Source organism: Prunus avium, chromosome 4 (assembly GCF_965620075.1).
Source record: "Prunus avium chromosome 4, drPruAviu1.hap1.1, whole genome shotgun sequence".
Classification (NCBI taxonomy): domain Eukaryota; kingdom Viridiplantae; phylum Streptophyta; class Magnoliopsida; order Rosales; family Rosaceae; genus Prunus; species Prunus avium.
This window is the reverse complement of record NC_142287.1, coordinates 30829165-30848212: the sequence shown is the minus strand read 5'-3', so window position 1 is coordinate 30848212 and position 19048 is coordinate 30829165. Positions and strand designations below refer to the sequence as shown.

The following is a 19048-nucleotide window of genomic DNA, read 5'->3' as shown; positions in this document are numbered from 1 at the left end:
GTAGCTTAGTTTCTAATTAAAAGAAATCAAAAGAAGCCCATATATTTTTCGACCAAAAAAATAAAAGAAGCCATATATTTTGGTATTTTGCATTTGTGCCTGCAAGTTGCAGCCACATTTTTCACTTTGTCATCCACTAGAGAGAGAGAGAGAGAGAGATGCAGCTTGCATCTCTGATACCTAATAGCGCTAATGGTACCTGTTGCTTCCCAAAGGTAATATTTCTCTCTCTCTCTCTCTCTCTCTCTCTCTCTCTCTTGAATTGGTAACTGAAAATTTCTGAATGTTATGTTGAGTTGAGTTGAGTGTGTGCTGTCAAGGGTGCAGTGAAGCAAGGAGGGCACAACCCAATTGTTCAAAAGCAAGAACAATGGAAGTTCCTCAAGAGCTTGGCTCCACCTCTAATGGCTGCTGCAGTTCTGGCCTTATCTCCAATCTGCATCACCCCTGGTAACCAACCACACACTTGTGTACTTTATCCTCCAATAGATACTTTAATTCCTCCTCAGTCCAGCCTTTTCCCTCAAATTTTCTACATTGCCCCTACCTGCACTAAACAGGAAGAGGACGTATTTATATTTTACACTGGGATTTTCAAGGTTAGGAAAGTATATGGGATGGGGCAAAGTCTTTGTCCCAAAGGTTAGGATGAAGAGGAAACAAAAGTGGGAAATGCTACCGCCCCATTATTTTTTAATGCATTGATGTTTTGTTCATAGACATTTTTGTAAACTCTGTCTATGATCTGGTTGATCACTGGAACTCATGTAGTTCTGTGCTTAACAATAGTAGTTGTAGCTGGTTTAGTTCTCCCTTGGAACTAAATAGTTCTCATAGTTTCTTCTGATCAGTGCTGCCATTAGGAACTTGGGTAATTGTAGATTGTCTTTGTTGAACCAGTAGAGGCTCTTATCCCCACTAACTTTGCAGACATCATTTGCAATCTGTTTTAAAGAAGAAGAAAAAAGACAATTAGATGGATTAAATGTTAAGGTTGCTTCAAATGCTAAAGTATTCCTTGATAGAAAGCTTTGCTTACCTCACTTCCATGCTGATGGCAGATAAATATTTTCATGGTAAATTGACAAAACATTGTGCATGTCATTGTCCCCTATACTAATTATTTACAAATGAACCTTGTTCTCTGACTTTGTTTGTACATCAGGAATCACAATAAAATACTTGTTACTTAATGATTGAGAATATTGTTTCGCTTACGTTTGTCTTTTCTTTTCCAAAATACATATACGATTCAATGGCAACACCGCTTTGCAGAAAGTTCTAATTTATCTAATTGTTTTGTGTGATTGGAATTTGGAAGAAAAAAAAACATTTTATCTCATTCTTTTTTCTGGTGCAGTCTCAGATGCACAAACCTTAGATGTTCAAAAAGGAGCTGCATTGTTTCGTAAAACTTGCATTGGATGTCATGATGCAGGCGGAAACATTATACAACCAGTGAGCCTCCACTTATCTGTAAATCTGATATATTCATTCATCCCTCAAAATCTTTTTTTAATTCTTATTCCATTGTTTCCTCTTCTTTCCAGGGTGCAACACTCTTTACTAAAGATCTACAGAGGTAATCGGGTACAATCTCAGTCAAATATTCTGCTAGAAACATGTATTTGAACACGAATTAGCTTCTAAAATGAAGATGAATAAGGCAAAATGGTTTCAAAGACCCTTTCAAATACTGGCTTATATTCTCTGCAACGGAATAGAATAACTGATATGGAGAACATTGTATGATGATGTTTTTGTTCAGCCATTCATGTGCAATTTAATCTAGTCCTTTGGCCATGATTTAACCAAAATAGAAGAAGGAAACAAGGTTTTCACCTTTTATAAATAAGGACCTGTTTCGGAAATAATTCAAGCATTTTCTTCTACAGAAATGGAGTTGACACAGAAGAGGAGATATACCGTGTGACTTACTTTGGCAAGGGAAGAATGCCTGTAAGTTTGTCTAAATTAATTTGGAAATTTGCATCCTAACCATAACCATAACCATAATCAATATGTTTACTTTGCACCTACTTGAATTGAAGATTAGTGTATCTTGTGGGATTTTGCAGGGTTTTGGTGAGAAGTGCACGCCAAGGGGCCAGTGCACATTTGGAGCCCGTTTGCAGGATGAAGAGATAAAGCTTTTGGCTGAGTTTGTCAAGTTACAGGCTGATCAGAACTGGCCAAACATTTTAATTGAAGAAAAATGACTTCTTCAATTAATTGCATTGCTGACTCAAGTTTTTGGTAAAACGGTTCTTTGTTCGTTGCATGTATTCAATCAGTACATTAAAATGGTTCTTGCTTGCATTGCAACAAACATCAAGATTTTCATCGAGGTTTGGTTGGTGCGGTTGTGTGCCTTGTGGTAGCCATTGACAGATAATGCTTTCAGCTTCCTGCATTGTTTTAAGAAATGGGTTGGGCTAAACTAATTTTGTAGGACAGGAAAGGGAAAGGCACTGGGTTGGGCCAAATGCCAAGTGTAATTGAAAGGGTGGACTGGTTGGATTTTTTGTGGTTGGTTTGGGTGATGGAGGATGACCCAACCCTGAAATATACATGTTTTTAATCGAACTTGGAGATGGAATCGAACTCTAGACCTCATGCAATATTATTGGGAATAAAAATATCACTAAATTAAGAGCTAGTTAAAAAAATGTCGTTTCAACGAAAAATATACTTTAGAAATGGACTCATTCAACAAGAAGGAAAAAGGAAACCAAAAAGCAAAAAACAAAAGCGAAAAGAGGAGGAAGTTCATTGAGAATTTAGGGCTGCTAGTGGAATGATAACATGGGATGTGCCTAACTAAGTTGAAGTTTTCAGGCTCTGGTCTTGACACGAGTCCTAGATGACAGTGCAAATGAAATTATTTCAAATCATGTCCTTTTGATTAATGCACTTAATAATCAAATCACCTCATTACATTGGTTTGAACTAAACATGTTGGCCATGGTTTATACTCTCTCCCAAAAACCATCATTATCCTAATAATGACATGTTTAAGCAATCAGCATAGCAAACATGGAAACATAATCACATTATATCCTACCCCACATGAGTTGTTAACATTGAAAAATACTTGATCTTAAATCTAATCACTCAACTGCCAAAACCCACTAATACTTCCTAAATGACCATGTCTTACACTAACATGTTCTTGTCTCGTTACCAAACGTTTCAACGATTAAAAACAATATAATTTTAAGTGGGTTTTAATTTTGCACCTCACTTGGTTGATCACTTTCATCTCCACTCATGTGGGCAGAAGTTCGAAACTCCCAAACACACCCAATGAATATTTGTGTGAACCCCTCTCCCAATCGCTTGTACTTAAAAAAAGTGGCTTTTAGTTGGTATCCGCTTTTAATTAAACTTATGATTTATTATTTGTGTGAAAATCTTAATAATGAGCTTTCAATAATATTTATTTATAGCCACCATCATCAAAACAGATGGTCCAAAAATGTCGACCTTGCCATTCTTTTCCAGCCAAGACTGATGAGATAGCCTAGGTTGAAAACATCTGCAACCAACGGAGACTAGTTGAGATAAAAAAAACAACGTGGGGTGAGGGTATTCATTAATTAAAGAGTAGTAGTTGCACCAGCTCAAACAAAACAAGGTTGAAAAGCCGATTGCCAAGAGCCAATGTAATTAAAGAAAAATTAAAGAGTTTGAGATTTTAATTAGGTTCCCCTAAAGCTTTGGCATATTGGGGGGTGGGCAGGGCCGGCCCTGGGTGATTGAAGGCCTAGGGCAAAACTCTAAGAGTGTGCCCTTTATTCATAAATTATTATTATTTTAATCAAATAATTAATTGAGTGCTGCTATTTTTTTCATCTTGTCCTATTTTCCCACCCACCATATCTTTAAAATTTTAAAGACAAGTTTATCTTTTTGTAAAATAACTTATAAGGACTTATGTAACTCATCTTAAGTGTAAATCCAGCATGGATGTTAACAATTTTAAAAAATTATTTTAGAATATTAAACAAACATGAAAAACTTCATCACTTCCTTCCCAGGCTGCACCAAACAAGCCACCACCCAAACACCACCAGCCACCTAGCAACCACCATCTACCACAAGCCGAATAGCACCCACCCACCCAGCTAGCTCTCAAGACACCTAATTCCCATCAAACCAAATTATCCATAACCCACTCTAAATAATTACCGACCCAATTTGACAAAACTCATTAACTAGTGTATTGCAATTTGCAAGTATGAGAATCGATTGAAATAGCCTTCCTCACCATTTGAGACAAAAACCAAAAGCCTGATAAGAAAATCCTTATTTAGAGAAACCTAGGGAGGAGATGCGTGCTTTGGGTGAGAGAGAGAGAGAGAGAGAGAGAGAGAGAGAGAGAGAGAGAATTCTTATGCCTGCCACCATTAGCGGACCCATAATTTTTTTAGCGGAGGTGCAATATTGACTAAGTATGAAAAATGGTTTTTCGGAATAATCATTTTCTCAAGATAATTTTTGGCGGCTTTTATTCCTTACACATCAAATAAGAAAACTTGATTTTATGGAATTTTAGTATGAAGTATATATTGACTTAATGAGCCATCATTTTTAGCATAAATCGTATTTTGCACTAAAACCGATTTTTCATATTTTTATTTGGTGGTAATTTGATTTTCTAGTATTTTTATTTAAATCCAAATGGGGGGTACTTCCTTATTTACATTGTAAACTTAAGTAAATGGAGTAATATAAAAATAAATGAAAGTAAAAGGACAAAGACATTTACTTAAATGTTGAAAATGGAAATAAGGTAATATGTACACCAATTGAGCATAGGGGCAATATAATGTAGCCATACCCATTACTTTTAGCTATTTATTTTTTTATGAGCACTTATAATTTTGTTTTGCATATACATATATATTTTTTTGTCTGATTATATACATATATATAAGCTAATATAAAAAAAATTTGTGCCATTCTCAATCGTGGGCCCCGGGCGGTGGCCCTGGTTGCCCTGGACAAGGGCCGGCCCCTGGGGGTGGTTAAGCTCTCCCTCTCACTCACTAAACAAACAATCTTATAGTGATATAAGTCTTAACTAGTTAACAAGTCATTACAATCCTCTTTTTAGTTGTCAATTAACTTTTTAATACAAATTATTCCATGATGAATGGTCCTAAACATCAGCCTCAGCAGATAGGACAACCTAATAGATCCATTTTTCCAATGAACAAGATGAGATAGAGATGTCAAAAGGATGACAAACACTATTGAAGAAGCAATATTGGTGGCACAACCTGTCATGTTTGATATGTGTCATCCATTCCCATGTGGTGTTGATCTTGGCTGAATGGAAAATATTTCCACTATGTCCGCATACCCAACTTGGAAAATGAAATTTGGCATTGCCATCAACTTTTAAAATTTGATTGTTTTAGTAGTTTTATGGAAGAATAAGTTTATAATTTTTTTTGAGTATAAGCGATAGTTTAAACTACACTGGAGAGGGAATTTCTCATACACACAGTATGATGATAGATGAGGATAGGCAAGATTAAAAAAAAACATGCATGATCATGACAACAAAAGACTTGATAAGCATTTTCATGACCTTCAAGTACTTCTCTTTCAAGACATCATCAGCTATGATCACACAAAAATGTGATTAGAGATAATGTAATCTACAAAATGATTCTACACCACTACTAATTAAACAGGAGGCTGATCATAAATAATTGATTTTAGACAGAACAAACAAAACCCATCTGCATGCAACAACTCAACCAAAAAGATATGAAAATGGCAATAGAGTTTGCAAATAAAATCGTAATTTTGGAATATTTCTTTATTTACAGCCATCACCATACCTACCTTAATGATTTCTTTTGGGGTCAGAAACTTAATGAAATGAAGCTGAAAACCAACTCTTGGACCTAAAATTATAAAACAAAAAAATCATGTGACCCTATCCATAATAAACACTATTAAAAGGTCTGTGGTGGTCCTTGCCTTTCCATTAGGACCTGTCTGCATGTCATTGTAATTGTCAACCAAAGACAGAGGAACCACCCAAAGATAAAGACAAAAGGAGGACACTCTCAACTGATTCCACCAACCTGGCCAATTCATTTCATGCCCTTCATATAAATAATCTTATTGCACAGTATATTTATTGTATTGAAATTGTGTTGCTGTAGGGACCAGGCAGCCGCTAAGCACGTGCATGGTCACAAAGCCTCTTGCTAGCTGCTAGAAATGAAGACTAATCAATCCCAATTTATTAAAGTCTTTAATTAATCGCTGTGATCAAGATTTTTGTATGGAAATTTGGACTGAAATTTAAAGGGTTTTCTTATAACTTACTGTTTAGGCATAGACTTGCTTTTCTGGAAACTTTTTTTTTTTATATACAAAGGGAATTAGAACTCGGGTGCAAAGTGAGGAGCACATCCGCTCTGGCCAATTTCGCTAAGTTCATGCTAGCTGCTTTTCTGGAAATTTAAGCACACTTCATGCAGGCCACAGTTTTGATAGTGATTAAAGTTAAAGAAATCAATTGACAGTAAGGTGAGGTATATTAATTGTCACCATCCTAAAGAGTTATAGAGAAACAGGAACCATACTTTGAGTAAAAGACACGCCAAATGTAACAGTAACAAGGCAAAGCATGCTCAACTTTTCAGACCAAGAAAAAAGCATGCTCAACTTTTGAAGCTTCTCTTTTGGGCCAATTAGTTTGAAAGATAACATCTAATATAATATATATCCCAGGCTCCCAGGTTGTATTAATAAACACTGTAAAGTCACCATGAACAATTTGATTAAATTGATCCCGGTATGTAGTCAACTAGGTGAACAAATTTGACATGTTTAGGTATGACTTAGCTAGCAGAACCAAACCAACTCTCTGGGTTTGACTACACAATGGAATTTTTTTCTCGGAGATTGAAAAATCATCTGGGAGAAGGAAAAAAAATAGAAAAATAAAAGGGTAATTTATTGGGGTTTAATATTATATTTGTGAACAGAACATGGTGGTCCCTTCTTTAAGCTTCAAATTCATTTATAATATGCTACTATAACTAATATGTAAATTACTGTGGACAGAGAGAGAGAGAGAGAGAGATGGCAATGGGTCAGGTCAATATAGCTGTAAGGCGGACAAAAAAAACCCACAATTAAATACTGACTCTTAATGCTACAGAAGAGCAGAAGAGAGGAGAGAGAGAGAGAGAGAGAGAGAGAGAGAGAGAGAGAGAGAGCTAGAGGTGCATAAAAAGCTAGCATTTATGCAGATGAGGGAGGAAGATATAGCTAGAGAGAGCTGTAGGGGGAGAATTGTCACGAGGCTTCTTTTTCTCTTACCTAAAACATGCATGCCTCGAGTGTTTGTGTGCCAGGAGCTTCAGCTGGTTGCTTAAAAAGAGCCTTAATTTCCATCAAAGGCCAAACCTTTATGCAGCGTCTTGCTTCTTCTTTCTTCCCTTGTCTGGTTTTGTTGGTTTGAGAGCTTGAAGCTGCCAGCATGATCTGGTATACTTAACCTATAGCTATATCAGCATCACACTACTAGTAATATATATATATATGTATATATTTTAGATCTTGTAGCACCAAATTATAAATATATATGTATGGCCAAATAGGTAGAGATTGATTTTTAGATATACAGAACCAAACTTTGGTGGATGCCATCATTTCTTATAGATCTTGATAATTTCATGTTTTTGAAGAGAAGGGTTTTTAGTTAATTAATTAACCAAGAGAATTGACATCCTGCTAATTACATATATATTTATTTTTTCAATCAAACAATTGCAAGTTGATCAGAAACCTCTTTGAACTTAGTTTAATTATTACTAGCTAGATATATGTAAGGTTCTTCTACCAGGTCATCTTGCAGCTTCAATCACTCACACCAACAATAGAAAAACTTCTTTAGCTAAGGATATATACAAGGGCTCTTCCCAAGCGCAGGTTTTTTTCAGGTATATACATCATCTCTTCTCCAGAAAGCACACACCTTCAGGTCAAAGTTCAAAGCTTGATGAATTCATTACTTGATAACAGCTAGCTATATTCTCTCTCTCTCTCTCTCTCTCTCTCTCTCTCTCTCTCTCTCTCTCTGTGTTTGGTTATGCCTGCATGTTGGTTTTGGACTATGCTGGTAGAATCTAGAATCAGCATATGCAAGACGGATGAAATAAAAGCTTTGAATGAGACAAGTCATAATGGCTATGCCGTATTTTGCCTGCAATTTCTTTATTCAGTTTACATCATTGCCCGATTCATTACCTCACAAATTTAATAGTTTTCATATTTGAAGACATAAACCAAAAGAAATTTTAAGGGTGCATATAAGGATGCACTTAATTATGATTCTACCTTGTTAGTGTACCTTTTCATCAGATCAATCGTGTCTGGTGGTCAAGAAAAGCTAATAAGTGTACTGTATATCTTATGTTCATATGGACCACTAATTAATCTGATGAATTTACAATGTTATCTTAGTTTCAGATGCATCATTAATCAGAGTCAATATTAGATTCTGTATTTGTAAATAAATATTATAAAATTACCTAATCGATACACTAAATTACTAATTAGTGTAAGTATATGTATACTATTAGGCACTTAACCCAATATTCAATGTGAGATTAGTGCTCATAACTTAGTTGGAAATGAAACCCTTCTTCAGATGACTGAGAGTTCTCACATATGTGTGGTTCACTCAAGCTCTTGAGTGTATTATTAACCTAGTAAGCTCTGATTAGCCCAACCAACATGGAATTTGGTAGACATTTCTCGTTGTACACTAATTAACACTCTTATGTGTTTTAATTATTACCGGCCGGATTGTTAATAGAAATCTGATCAGCAATGTTTTGTTTGTTGAATATATTGTGTATATATGTTTCATGTTCATTTTGTGTTTGATTAGTGACAAAGATTACTACTCTTGGCTTTTTGGCCTCAGGCAATAATCAGTATTGTACTTAATTAGTTTCATTTCACCACAATGATCATTTGTTATTATAGAAATCTCATTAGGTGTTGACAGTAAAAGTTGTTAATTATTGTGTATATTCAACCATAATTATGAGTACCATCTAAAATATATATATATATATATATATATATATATATATATATATATATGCCCGCTTTTTAATCTTTTGGCACAACTGAGCATGTATCTCTTTGCCCAAAATGATTTAAGTGGAAATCATGATTATGCCCTTGTCTATCTTCACTGGATTAAAATGATTCTATGATTTAAGTATTAGCATCAAACCATGAACAAAAATATACTAATTTTAACCAAGATTATTGTGAAAGATTTTGTTCATTAGTCTTTATTTGTTACTTCAACAGGGAGAAGCTTTCACTACCAAAGGGCCTTTCTTTCCAATTGTACTGACATGTATTAGCTTTGTTATGCTTTAATAGGAGATTTTCAAGTTTACCATGTTTATATATTATTAAGAGTCATTTTGAAAAACCTGTAAGAGGGTGTAACAAATGTAATTTGATAATGCATCCATTCTCCTTGTCTTTCTTTATCTTTATTTTTGTGAAAGTTACATCCCTTGGCATATATATAAAACCCAGACATTTTGATCTGCTACACAAACTCACTGGTTTCTCAGATGATATAGTTGAGATATATGGTAGAAAATTTGTTCTTTGAGAAATATTAACTGTAGCTGCAGATTTATATGGTAACTCAGAAAACATGCATGTACAAAAGGGATTGTGTTTATAGGTTAATCTGATGATTGTGGTGCTAAACCTAATTAATATGAATTTTAATGATTGTTTCTTTGTGATTTCTGTCAGTAGGATATAGCTTTCATGACATAATTCATGTATGTTAATATCTGAACTACCATCTAGGAAAGTATGTAAAGAGGTCACTGTGCTATTAATTTAACAAATAAACAAGTTTAAAGGTTCAAGTTTAACCTCAACAACTAAAGCTTTGAAGCCTCAGCCATCAAAGTAAAAAGTAAAAAGTACTTTAGGAGACTTAGACATGACCCAATCAAAAACTGCTACCTAGAAGAAGTGCTGTTCTCCTATTTTATATTTATAAATATCCTTGACCCCATTTACTTTTGGACTCAGGGTTTATATTATAAGTTAAAGCTCACATCATTTGGGTACAATTAATCAACATCTATCTACTTCAGTGCCCTAGTAGCTTGACAAAGAACAAATCAAGCTCTTGCTTTTAACTACCAGATGCTATGAATTAACACGTATCAAATAACATCATGATGGTTAATTATGAGCCACAATAGGAAGTTTGAGCAAACTTTTTCCCATCTGCCATCCAATAAAACTAAACTAAGATCAGTCTTACATAGAATATATAGTTGGAAAACCATAGATAGCAATCAGTAATCAGTCATGGACTGATGTTAGCCTCCCTAAAGCATGCACTTGCACCTGAATTAATCATCAGAATCAGCATCCGAATCCTCCGAATCCGAATCTGAATCACAGGCCTGGGATGACTTGGAAGCCACCTTAATCCAGAGTCCCTCCACCTCTTCTTCCCGTGGCGTGACTTGGAAACATCCTTTGATCCCTTTGATTTGAAAAAGTTCATCATCATCATCATCATCATTAGATTCATCACCTGAATCACTAAACGCGTAGCTCCCATCTTTGTCCACAGAAAAAGGCCCCAAAAATTCCCCACTGCCATCATCCTGTGTGAAATTTTTATAGACACACATAGGTAAGGGACGCATATAGGAATTGAAGATTAGTACACATTTACTAAGAAATTAAAGAAGGAAATTATAAACTGTTATATCAGAAAAACAAGTTATGTATTCTACCTTTCTGCAAATCCACTTAAAATAGAACAGTTTGAGTTTCTCGTGCACATGAAAAGAGCCAATAACCTCTATCTCCATCACAGGCATGTCTTGTCCTTCATCCGTGATTGGTTCCCCTCCCCTTTTCAGAATCCTCAAACCACCACACCCCATGCACTTTGGGCACTACACATATACATACATCAATATACGTGTCCATTATGTCACACTTATGCATTATGCTAAGCAAAATCACAAACAGCTATATGTGATGCAAATAAAACTCAAGCACTACACTAGTACTTACAGCTAAAGCTTTATGATATTGGGCATCTTCCATCCTACCTGCACATAAGTATAATGGAAGATAACCAATTTCCAATAGCTCTCTGTTACAATTTTTGCAATCAACTTGGATGTGGTAACAAAGGAAAGGGTTCTTCCAGCCACCTTCTGGCTCAACTTGAGTCACTCCATCAAGACTGTCGATCGAAATGTACAAAATGAGCCGGCAAGTCCTCGACATTGTACCTAGTTCCCTTACACACTCACAGTGCAGATCAGAAGCAATAATACTAGTCGAATGTACCTTAATCAACAACTTAACTTGTGACCTCTCTCTCTCTCTCTCTCTCTCTCTCTCTCTCTCTCATTGAGTTGTTTAAAGCACCACAAAATTTACTATTGTTCAACTTAAGAGCATCACCACCATTAGAAACAGAGGAGCATATACGTTTGAGGTTGCTTATAGAGCCTCGTTCTGCTTCTGGTTGGCTTACATTTAATGCAATGCTATGTTAGCATCACATATACAATGGGTGTTGTGTTGGTAAAGCCAATATACAGCTAGAAAGAGAAAGTGAAAGAGATCAAAAGCTTCACCCAAACTGCCCTGTGCATCATGTAACATGTTATTTTGCCAATTTGTACTACCATTTCATTTTCTCTTTCCCCTTTCTGGAATTCTTTTCTTTGGACCTTGCACCAAGAAATGGACTGCAAGGAGTTCTCTAAATGCTTGTACTCAATGCCAAGATGTGTTATGTTCCTGGAAACAGTAACTCTTGTTACACAATTTTCATCTTTAACATCCTATTCTCAATCCACTTTTGTTCTATTTTTCTGAGTTGAAAGTTGAAACTGACCCCAAGTCCATGTCAATTTTTTTTCTTCTTCTTGTCTTCTTCAGCGAAAAGGTTAGGTGTGAAGCCCAGTAAAGTTATTTAAATCCTTTTATTTCTTTATTCGCATATTTATTTATGGGGTTTAAGATTTACACCAGTTCTTTAGTGAGCATTTGGATTTGCAGTTCTTATAAGTATCACATGGCTACTTTTGCAATATGGGTATAGAAAGGAGAGACAGTGACAAGGATCACTCCATTTCACCGCAATGAAGCGATCACTACTTGAAAGAGTTCTGTAACCACAATTTCTCACAAAAAGAAGTTTTAAAACAGATGACATAAGAGCATACGTCATTTGAAAATGAAACGCAAAACAAATTGGAAATAGTAGAAAATGTCTCATTTGAAGCCGCATTTACAAATATAGCCACAATGTGAGTTCACTTACAGACTATTAGACTTAAGAAGATACAAATGGTCTACTCCACCTTGCTCCCTCCTTTTCTACCATAAAAAAGAAACCCTCAATTAGGCTCTGAACAAACTAACGTTGCTAGCCAAAAGTAACATTTTACATTCTGTTGGATTCCAATAGCTGCTTATGCTCCCAACTTCAGGAGTGCTAATGCTATAAGTATTTTCACCAAAGTGATACAAATCAAAAGTAAAAATGAAAGCGGGGTACGACCTAAACATCTCTATAAAACATTGTATCCTCCACATATACGACCTATACTTTTTATCCTTACCAAAATATCCAAGATTCCATATAGCAACTGATGCAGGAGAAGATATGACCCAATGTAGTGCACTGCAATTACACTCCGGAATAAAGTGTAACGGAGAATTTGAAGCCAAAGTGAAGCAACTCCTCGTATGAAAGTTACTTCAAGAAAAGAGAGTTAATTTACTTATTCCTACTTCATTTGGGTCCTTTAGTGCTAAAGAGAGAGTTGCAGTTTTTTCTTCTCTTCGGTTCTGGCTCACCTAACTGCAACGAAACAGAAATCTCTTCATCAGGGCCATTCTGCAATGCCAAAATGTTTTTTGATAGTGGGTTTTCCTCTCGATTGCTTTGATTTACTGGAGATTTGCAGGTGGACCTTGGAATGAATTGGTGTTCTACATTCGGAGCAGTTTTAACACCATTTTCTATGTGAAAGTCACCATGAATGAACGGCCGACTCAGTCCCTGACAGGACTCACCTTCAAAAGGAATTTTCTGAAGATTGAAACCCAGATGTCCGTAGTCATCTTCTAGCTTGTCTTTAGATGGAGCCCGGACAGCTGGGGATGACTCCACTGTGGAACCAATCCCTGCAGCTGAAGCATTTCGTTGCTCTTGGATTGCAGCTATGTTAAAATGAAGCAGCAGAGGAGTCAGGAAAATATGCTGAACAAAGCCAAATGTCAGCAAAAACATAGGACTTCATCCATCTTTTGAGAGTATGAACACAGTGGTAGACTAAAAACGGCAAAACCAAAAAAGAGGGGAAAAAACATTTGGTTGGTTCAGAAGCACAAACCTTGAAACCCTTCATTGGTTGTTATAAGATCAAGTTCAAGGAGGTCAAGAAGGCGCCCAAGATCAACTCCACTAGTCCAATTTTCAGGTGGTTGGCCAATTTTTAGTTTCAAGCGACCACGGTTAGCTGTTCCACCCCAAATGATCCCAACAGGTCGTGGCTTCTCCCCATTCTGACCAGTCAATAGAATGAGACTTCCACTATCACCTTCAAGATCAAAACTCTGCCGATTCTCACCAACAACAAGAAAATCAGTAAAGAAACAAATCCCTTTCTCGTCATTGTATTCTAGAGCATACGCCATGACGGTCCCAGTAGTCAAGCCTGAACTTCTCCCAACTTTCATCACTTGCCTTCCAATAAGACTGTCGATTGGTGACTGCAAGTCTATGATGTTGACATCACCAATCTCACCTACGCCTCTTACAGTCGTAATTACATTGTTCATGTTGAAATCTTCAGCAAAAGGAATAAAGGCACCATCAGCTCGCACAAATGTTTCTGCAGGGGCACCAAATCATAATGGGCACGTGCAGGGGGTCAGAACACAATGAGAAACCCACTAGAACAAGTGTGAAGTAACACAAATATGAGAAACTACACAGCAGATCAAACTCAATTCTTGAAGAAAATAACCAGAGAAATCAAGAATATTTCTTAACTGGAAAATAAGATTAACAACATGATATATTGTTAAGCTTAGTTTCAATGCATCCTATTATGAAAAGTTAAATTTATATTCAATTTCTTAAATGCTATGGACATGATTTCTTTCCTTCTATTTTGATTTATTTTTTGTTCGATTTTGATGAAAAGTCAAATTTATATTCTATTTCTATTTTCAATACATCACATTATCTGAAGTTTTAAACTCAAGCACCTCAAGTTGGTCTGCATTCATCATCATCGAACCAATTCAGTGTTTATATCCAGCTGGAAGTATGACGTGCCTTGTATTGTTTGAACCTATTTGTGCCTCCTTAAACTCTTATTAGTTGTCTGCTTCTAGTATCTTGTAGTCAATTAGGGAGTGACCATTAGGGGTTAACGTATTGTAGTTACACATTTATTTATAAAACTTATCATAATTAATTAATAGTAATTGTATGTCTCTGCCTTCCGAATACATCAGTTGAAAGTTTTAAATTCTTAGACAATGTAGACACAAACTAAAGTATTTGCCCCTATCCTCTAGAGACACTTTCAAGCTCATAAATAAATACTGCTGACTATTTGCAACCATATCTGCCCATAAGCTTAACTGATAATCGAAATTTGGAACTGCATTACCTGGGTTTGTTCCAGCAAATATGCCATACCAAAGATCATCTGTGATAAAAGATGTTGCCCTCTCCACAGCGCCGAGATACACCCCAGGTCCAAGGCTTGGTGGCAAAGGATGGAACATTTTCTGGTTTGGATAGTCCAAATCAACTGCCACATGCCGATTTGTGAGAAAACCAACCTGTCGATTTCCTGTTCGGCTTTTAACAATAGCACCCAGAGTTCCATAAGTCTCCTGGCTAGCAACCTAAACAAGCAAAAAACAATTAGGTAAACTTAACTAGTTGAGACACAAAGAAATCAATGTATATACAGATCCCATCAATAAATTTGACATTTAGGGTTTACTACTATTCCTAAATGCCTAAAGTGTTGGGATGTAGGCCGAATATTGTTTCTATACTCTAATAATCCCCCTCATGTTGGGCTTCTCCCTGGCACTAGAGAAATCAACACATAGAAATAAACATAAATTGAGAGGTTGCAGCGGCATGGATATGAACTCAAGATCTCTCACTCTAATATTCTGATAAGTTTCGTCAGTTTACCATTGTTCCCAATTCAGCTCCTTGAAGTAGATAGGCATATAAGGCGAATAAAAATTCATGTTTATTATTTATTTTGTTAAGTTCAATGAGCAAATTTACTAGCCAAACAAGACCTATCCAAATTTTATATAAAACTGATTCTGTTTAATACCAAATCCAGCATACCAACGCATATTTTTAGCTTGTATTCTTATTGTTAGTTGACAAGCTTATCTATGAGAAGATCCAGCCCTAAAGCAACTCATACTATTAAGTAATTAAGAATATGAACCAAACCTGAGTGAAACAATGATAACTTTATTTAATATTGCAAACTACCCCACCAAATTCATTATCTCATCCTTGAATAGTTTTTTATTGGAGTGGTAAAGACCTCAGTAGCACCTAGGCTACGTTCCAGTCTCTATATGGGTATTTTCTATCTATATTACTTAACTCGAACTTGGAGATCAAACACCAAATTACCACCACCACAGAAAACAAACATGACAGCAATTTTCTTAAGAAAATACCTGGGAACCAGAACCAATGCATGGATCACTTCCCCGCAAGCCATCTGCAAGCACTGTATACAGCTGTTCTTTTGGAGTTGGAGCCGGGGAACCATAATAGGAAAATTCTACAACATCCACATCACACCATACACCTCCTGGCCCCTGCACCATTTTTTATATGCAGAAACCAAACAAAACAATAACCTCGTCAAAGATCAAAATAACCAATTAGCATTTTTTTTAAAAAATAACTTGCAAGTTTTTAACAAGCCAGTAGTTTATACATTCTCAACGGCTTTTACAAAATTGCATTATTTCAACCAACAGAAAAATACACAAAGCTCATCATTCTGACCAGCCTCGTGATTGAAAGAAAATAACTTAAAACAAACCTCAATAATAATATACAATGGCACAGATAATATAAAATCTAAAAGTCAGAATGTAGAAAAAGGACACCAAAATTTTCCACCTCAAGGGCAGCAGGTAGACACTGCACATGGCTTAGCCATTGCCTGTGAGCTTTACGGGCAACAAAGACAAGAATGGCTGGAATATCTGTTAAGACGCCTTTTCGAATCCGAAACCCAATTGCGGTCCCAAGACTAAACCGGCGCAAGATCTTGCTATGGAATGCCCTAATGGTCATCAGCTCAAGTAAGGTTGTAGCCTGCTGCCCTGATGGCAACCGGCCCAAAGTTTCAGGAAGAACGTCCTTCTGAAGATTTCCAAAATAGTTTGCTCTATCTTCTGCTGCATCATTTAACCGACTCAAAGTGGGCCACGAGAAGTAGGCGGCATTGCTCTCAGAGTGCTGACCACTAGATGCAAAAGGCTGGAGGGCCGATGGACTTGATGAAGGAAGATTAGGATGATGACTGCAGTAATTTCTTTCCAAGTCTAGAGCAGACTCCTCAGACTGTGCTGATCCAAAGTGATGAAACCTTAAATCTAATCTGGTCCTGTCCATCTTCCAGCTCTCCTACGTGATATAAATACATCTCTCAGGAGATCCATATTTATGGTTAAGAAGTACAAAATCCTAAAATATAACCTACAAATTCATTCTTGTTGTTGTTCAGCCTTTAAAGATAACTTAAAGGAGTTTAGACTTAAAAACACAGAAGCACTGCATTACAGAACAAATTTGAACCCTTACTTAAAAGAACCAAAAAGGTAGATAAGAAGGGCAGAAAGAAATAAAGAACGGGCAACAAGGAAAAGATAAAATTAATCTAATCTGAACTGAACTCCTAAGAGGTGCAGAAAAAATATGGACCAAAATAAAGTAAAATTAAAAGGTGGAATGATGAATATTAACAAGAGGACAATGGTACAAGCTCTTTTGGCACAGATTGTATATAGAGAGCACAGGAGCTCTCTAACTTCTTGTCTCAGAGGAGACACTAATATAAGCTGTCATTTAACCAAAAATTTCATTTTGGATACATTTAATCATGCCAAGCATACCGAAAGAGCTATGAAATTCAATTTTTGGCCTCAATCATGTTTGAAAATGCATCCAGAAAACTAAAAAACAAGCATTTTATAAATATTAGCTACTCCTCTGTTACAAAGCTCAAGAGGGCTTGCAAACTCTTCAAAATGTATCTGGGGAAATGAATCCCACAGTAAAGATTGGAACTTCAAGAAAATTCATGGATACACGACAAGAAATAACACACAAAATTAAAGCAAAAAAGGGAAAATGAGAGAAGAGACTGAACCCAGACAGCACAACACCCCAAATTCATGAAATAGGTAGACGTAAAATGAGCAAATGGTCCTAGATTGTTAGGATTGTTCATAATGAGGGGAGAGATTGAACCCGGAAAGCACAACACCCCAAATTCACACCTTGCACAGAACCCAGATAGAATTTATGAACACCAAAAATATGAACAAAGTTAAAGGCATAACTCAGAGAGAACTCACTGATCACTAATGGTGGAGCTGTGGAGGGCTCAAAGCAAAGCCCCTTGAAGACTTTCATGCCCTAGTAAAGATTTTCCCGCAAACCCATCATCTAGAAGATCAAGATTGTGTGCTACAATCACTTCATCATAGAATCTAATTACCATCCAGCACAAAGATTAGTATTGTATGTGTGCAAAGAGAAAAAGTGACAAGAGTAAGGAAAAGAACATCTATATTTAGAAAGAGAGCTTTAAAGTTTAGAGAATGAGAAGGTTATACTTTCCACACTTTGGACTTTGGAGAGAGAGACCATATAATATCTAGTATCTGGTATTTGTTTTATAAAAATACAAAGAACCATTTAGGAGTATTTGTTTATAGCACCCTTTTTTCCTTTTCCTTTAGTTTTCTTTTTTTCTTTTTCTTTGCCCTTTTTGCACCTCATCACATTTCTTGGTGGGAAGTTTTAATGGAGGAGAGATTGGGAGAGAGCAAATTGATTTTCTTGGATCCCATTGATTTTTTAATTTGGTGGTGGGGAATAGGGTCCCATCCATATTTGCTCCCCAAAAGTAGCACACTCTTCATCCTAATAATTCAATTCCCATCTAGCTATAGGGTTAGAGTGACCAAATTTTCTTTTTTCATTTTGGTGGTCTTCTTGCATTCTCTTCAGGAATTGTAATATAGATCCTTGCTTAATTCATTTGGGTTTAAATGTTTTTAAGCTATAGTTAATCAAAGGTTTGATAGAAAATTAGACATACACTAGGGAATGATTAGATGTGGGGTATGAGGGAGAGAGTAGGAGACAAACACTTGTGTCCCTCTAATATAATTATAACTTCTCTGCCTTAATGGGTTTTATCTTAATAGTGAAATTTCTCAAAGCTCTCTCTCTCTCTCTCTCTTACATCATGTGCTACTGCCATTATTCTTCTTTGCAAAGGCTATCTAGTAGACCTTGCTAAAGAAAATTGTCTTTCTAGAAGTTAAACTCTCTCTCTCTCTCTCTCTCTCTCTCTCTCTCTCTCTCTCTCTCTCCATCCAATCAGATATCCCTTGCATTATCTTCAACTTTTAGCTCACACATTATCTTCTTCATTCATCTTCTAATTATCATATAATGATAATAATTATCAGTCTCCTCCCATTAAACTATCCACACAAATTGAGATTGCTTATACTAAACAATAGTACTTCCAATATAAGTGATAGTGATACAAACTGATGTATTAATTCTATAACATTTCAGACTTAGATGAACAAGCCAGCAATCACTTTTAGCCTGCCAAGACTTTTTGCTTGGGACCCTTTATAATTGGAAGATTGCAAC

The 19048-nt window shown here is 36.1% G+C and overlaps 3 protein-coding genes and 1 long non-coding RNA gene across 5 annotated transcripts; 2 read left to right on the top strand and 2 right to left on the bottom strand.

Annotated features, from left to right (window-relative positions):
• Positions 1–69: 69 nt before the first annotated feature.
• On the top strand, positions 70–2362 carry CYTC6A (Cytochrome c). Its single transcript, XM_021972352.2, has 6 exons — positions 70–215; positions 321–450; positions 1361–1458; positions 1551–1582; positions 1896–1959; positions 2079–2362. The coding sequence occupies exons 1-6, from the start codon at positions 159–161 to the stop codon at positions 2217–2219; spliced, it is 522 nt and encodes a 173-aa protein (XP_021828044.2). The 5' UTR covers positions 70–158; the 3' UTR covers positions 2220–2362.
• Positions 2363–6998: 4636 nt separating this feature from the next.
• Positions 6999–9622, top strand: LOC110768389 (uncharacterized). Its single transcript, XR_002528453.2, has 2 exons — positions 6999–7976; positions 9364–9622. It is a non-coding gene; the product is annotated as an uncharacterized LOC110768389 (long non-coding RNA).
• A 705-nt stretch (positions 9623–10327) lies between these two features.
• On the bottom strand, positions 10328–11348 carry LOC110768631 (uncharacterized). Its single transcript, XM_088251764.1, has 3 exons — positions 11125–11348; positions 10839–11003; positions 10328–10706 (listed from the first exon to the last, which is right to left on the bottom strand). The coding sequence occupies exons 1-3, from the start codon at positions 11341–11343 to the stop codon at positions 10446–10448; spliced, it is 645 nt and encodes a 214-aa protein (XP_088107890.1). The 5' UTR covers positions 11344–11348; the 3' UTR covers positions 10328–10445.
• A 973-nt stretch (positions 11349–12321) lies between these two features.
• LOC110768507 (protein NARROW LEAF 1) lies at positions 12322–18148 on the bottom strand. Of its 2 annotated transcripts, XM_021972262.2 has the most exons (7): positions 17992–18148; positions 17731–17865; positions 16268–16777; positions 15814–15957; positions 14760–15000; positions 13470–13970; positions 12322–13296 (listed from the first exon to the last, which is right to left on the bottom strand). In XM_021972262.2, exons 3-7 carry the CDS (start codon positions 16763–16765, stop codon positions 12866–12868), a joined length of 1815 nt encoding a protein of 604 aa, XP_021827954.1. In that variant the 5' UTR covers positions 16766–16777; positions 17731–17865; positions 17992–18148; the 3' UTR covers positions 12322–12865. The 2 variants fall into 2 exon arrangements, with proteins under 2 accessions (XP_021827954.1, XP_088107889.1); XM_088251763.1 differs by lacking the exon at positions 17992–18148 and having other exon boundaries at positions 17731–17985.
• Positions 18149–19048: the final 900 nt, after the last annotated feature.